At 37.6% G+C, this 4,591-nt stretch overlaps 1 protein-coding gene across 1 annotated transcript; it reads left to right on the top strand.

Moving 5' to 3' along the window:
- Positions 1 to 866: 866 nt before the first annotated feature.
- On the top strand, positions 867 to 1,458 carry LOC110906056. Its single transcript, XM_022151389.2, has 2 exons — positions 867 to 1,122; positions 1,192 to 1,458. The coding sequence occupies exons 1-2, from the start codon at positions 952 to 954 to the stop codon at positions 1,456 to 1,458; spliced, it is 438 nt and encodes a 145-aa protein (XP_022007081.1). The 5' UTR covers positions 867 to 951.
- The last annotated feature ends 3,133 nt before the right edge of the window (positions 1,459 to 4,591 follow it).

The raw sequence follows: 4,591 nt of genomic DNA, 5'->3' as shown, positions 1-4,591 counted from the left end.
ACGGTTAGGAAAAAAGACGCTGAGGGCTCAGATGTTAAAAAAATCATTTTTGGGCTAAAAGGGTAAAAGTGATAACCACAGGGGCCAAAATCGTAATTTACTCTAATATCAAATTAGTTAACTAAGTTTGAATTTGAAGTAAATAGATAAATATAAAAGTAATAATTAAACTAAATAATATTTAGTATGAGGATTATCTATAACTAATTAGAAGAGATTAAACTAAAATTATAATTAGCCATAAGACATGGCCTAATATAATGACAAGTGTCCTCAAAGTGGTTTCTTTTATTATATAGTATAGATTAAGAAATTATAATTACAATAATAATAACAAAAACTTAATTTAGTTAAGAACAAAACAAACATGAAACTCCAATTACGATCCTAAAACAAAGTTTCAAGCAAAATTAGATCATCATCATCATACTCACTAAATCCATCATCATCATCATACTCACTAAATCCCATTAATAGCAAAGCTAAGGTAGGGTCTGAGTAGGGGTAAAATGTATACAACCTTACCTCTACCTAGTAGGAATAGAGAGGCTGCTTCCAGTGAGACACCCGGCTCGAAAGCAAAATTAACACCTCTAACTTTGAAGAGTTGGCCGATAACACCCGCAACTAACACTTTGATCTGTGACACCCGAAACTTTTAATTTTGTTTGTCATTTCACCACTCAATTAAAAAATGACTAACTGAGTTAGTCTTCCATCCTACATGGCATCATTAATCCTACGTGGACTATATGACGTGGACTATAATTGCAGATGTGGCACATTCATGGTATAAAAACCATCTTCTTCTTCGATTTTAACCCTGCACAAACAAGGGAAACCCTAAATTAAGGTCATACGCATGAATCGACCCAAATCCAAACCCTAATTTGCTCCCTAATTTGCTCATCACGAGATCAGAGCAAACCTTCAACTTATTGGCTGATCGACATGTCTACTTCTTCCAACTCTTCATGTAATACCAACCGAATCCCTAAAATATTCAAGGTGGACATGGATGGGAAGTTGTATTGTCATCACGAGATCAGAGCTGTTATTCGCGTAGCAGGAAGGAGAAGTGTTCGATGTGGTGCTGAATTTTACGGTTGCTCACAATGGCCGGTAAGTCTTGTGTATCCATGTATTGAATTTAACTTGTTTTTGAACTGACGACATGATGTTGGTTTGTAGCGAGACGACTGCAAGTTCTTTATGTGGAAAAAAGATTTCGACAAATTATTCGAAGTTCATTCAACTTGCAGCTCAAGTGCAGTTACAAGAAGTGATGCTATGACCGGGAATGAATATAATTTGCAATTGCGGAACAACTTGCTATCTCAAGAGAACAATATGTTGAAACGACAAATTTGTGCAAAAGAATTCATGTTGAAGCAGCAGTTTGTGTTTAGTTTGTTTGTTATCATTGCCATGTTGTTTTACATAGTGTATCGAATTTAACTTGTTTTTTATTGTAAGTTCTTTGACATGAATGAATGTAGTGAAGTTGGGCTTTGATGTCTTTATTTGTACCATATGTGCAGACCATTAGACCATTTGTAGACCAAAAGAGACTTTGACTTTGTAACAAGTAAACAACTACCAAAACAAGTATGCAGACCATTTGACCATTTGAAACCACATGTGCAGACCAAAACAATACAGCACATGCAAACCATTTGACCATATACCCCTGTGACCATATATATGCAGAATGACCATATACCCCTGTGACCATATATATGCAGACTAAAACAAGTGTGCAGACCATGCAGACCATTTGAAACAACATGTGCAAACCAAAACAAGTGTGCAGAGTATGCAGAATGACCATTATACCCCTGTGACCATATATGCAGACCAAAACAAGTGTGCAGACATAAGTTAACTGCAGAATGACTTTAAGTTAACTGCAGAATGAGTTTAAGTTAACTGCAGACATAAGTTAACTGCAGAATGACCATTATACCCCTGTGACCATATATGCAGACCAAAACAAGTGTGCAGACATAAGTTAACTGTAGAATGACTTTAAGTTAACTGCAGAATGAGTTTAAGTTAACTGCAGACATAAGTTAACTGCAGAATGACCATTCTACCCCTGTGACCATACATGTGCAGACATAAGTTAACTGCAAAATGAGTTTAACCAGTTTAACCATTCAAAAGATTCAGCACAGCAGTCATAAGTTTACATAGTCATAAGTTTACATAGTCATTACACAACCAACAAAAGATTAACCATTAACCATTCATAACATATTAACTAACTGCAGCCTTCTCCGTTGGTCTTCCCCTTTTACTTGGCCTTCCTCTTTTAGTTGGCCTTCCCCTTTTACTTGCTTTTTTCCTTCCGATTTCTGCCGCATTTTGAGAATCTGTTAACATTAAACAAATTTAGGAAACAATCATATAATCAATAAACCAACTGAATATATTGAGTTCACCTTTAACTGTGCATTTTCTCTTGTTATGACCTCTTTCTCCACAAATCCCACATGTCATTACAACCCCATGCTTAGTCAGTTTGCTTGGTTTCTTGGGATCCTCATGAGGGTCCCTCTTTCTGTTTTTCTTAGGCCTACTAGGTGCCTTTTTTGATTGGAGGTGGATCCATTGGATAATCAACCTTCGGCCAAAACTTTTCACTAGGCAATGGTGGGATTGAGTACTCATAAGTTCTCATGTATGTTTCTTTGTGGTAACATGGGTCAACATAATCCTCAGCATTCTTATGCAAAAATCCAGCCATAGCACACACATGCTTACAAGGATACCCCCTTAATTGCCACTTTCTACATGTGCAGGTCTTATTTTCCAAGTCAACTGTAACATCATCAACATCTCTAACTTGGAAAAGCTGATAAGATGAGGGGTATACCTCACACCTAAAGGCTGCATCTTTTGAGAAATCAAGTTTCTCCTGGATATTGGGGCAAATGACCACATCTTTGGCTTCCATTTCAGTTCTTTTGATGACTAACCTACTCATGATTTGAACCCTAATGTCCTCTAGCATGTATATAATATGCTTTGACCTTGCAGTTATAATATAACCATTAAATGTTTCTGCCATGTTGTTTACTATGACATCACATTTAGTGTGAGTTTTCAAGTAGCACCTGTTAAATGCTTTGGGATCCTGCTTTAAGATTGCCTCTACTGCATCCTGGTTTATGGCCCTCATTTCATCAATGGCTTGGAGGTAATCAGGTTCACAGTATGCTCTTGCAGCTTTCCAATACAATTCCTTGAGCTCCTCATCCTTAAAATTCTTGTGCCAATTTGCATAGATGTGCCTTGCACAGTTTCTATGCTCTGCTCTTGGCCAAATAAGTGCCACAGCATTTAAAAGACCCTGCAGATAAATGATTATTAAACTTAGACATTACAGCAGAAGATAATTGTTCATTGTAATAATTGACAATGGCTACTACCTTTTGTTGATCTGAGATGAATGTCCATGCCTCACCACCTTCACTTACACCCAAACACTTCCTGAGCTCTTCCATAAACCATTCCCAGCTATCGTTATTTTCACCATCTACAACTGCCCATGCCAATGGATACATCTGATCATTAGCATCTCTGCCAACTGCAGTTAACAACATCCCTCCTAGGAAGGTCTTTAGAAAACAACCATCTAGACACAAGACCTTCCTACATCCAGCTAGAAATCCTCTTTTCACACCATCAAAACACACAAAGAGTCTGAAAAAAGTTTCACATGTGGCTGTGGGATCTAAGTTAATGAAACCTGGTGGTGCAGTAACAAGCACAAATGTTGATGTTGGGTTTACTTTTTTCAAAATCTCCATGTATGCACCAATTTTGCTATAATGATCCCTCATTGATCCATGAAGTTTCTTATGGGCACATGCTTTAGCCTTGTAGGCCAGCCACTTGGTGATTATTACTTTATACTTATGTTTCACAACCAATATGATTTCCTTATCCGACCAGTTGGGCTTGGATTTAAACAGTTGCAGGAACTCATTAGCTATGAACATTGCAGTTAGCTGTCTATTCTTTACCATGTTTCTTTGGCAGGTATGTGTATGCTTCACTCTCTTTACCAAGTAACACTCTTTCCCTTTATGAAGTGAAAAATGTATAAAGAATGAACACCCTTTAACACAATTGACAACAATACGGCCACATGCAGTCTTTTCGCTCTTTGCAAGGTACAAGTTCCTACCATTAGCTACTGAGTACTGCCTCACTGCCTCTTTAAAGGCCTCCCTTGATGCAAACCTTATTCCCACCTTCCAAATAAATTTCTTCCAATTTGTATCTTCACCTACAGATGGGACTGCTTCCTTGTACTTCTTGCCCCTGATATCATCATCCTCACTATCACCAGGTGTTAAAATGTCCCCGTCAGATTCCTCGTAACTACTGTTTCCATCTACCCTTGCCTCTTTACTTTCATGCAAATTACCCTCAGTTTCATGCAAATTACCCTCTGTTTGTCTTTCATGTACTACCTCATCAAGCACTTTCTTTTTGGCTTCCAAATGTATCTTGTTTGCCTCTCTAACTGCATGTTGTGACTGTATCCACTCAACATCCTCTTTGTCTGACTCTAATCCAT

This window comes from Helianthus annuus, chromosome 14 (assembly GCF_002127325.2).
Source record: "Helianthus annuus cultivar XRQ/B chromosome 14, HanXRQr2.0-SUNRISE, whole genome shotgun sequence".
Classification (NCBI taxonomy): Eukaryota; Viridiplantae; Streptophyta; class Magnoliopsida; order Asterales; family Asteraceae; genus Helianthus; species Helianthus annuus.
The sequence above is the reverse complement of the archived record's forward strand: the minus strand, read 5'-3'. Positions and strand labels throughout refer to the sequence as shown.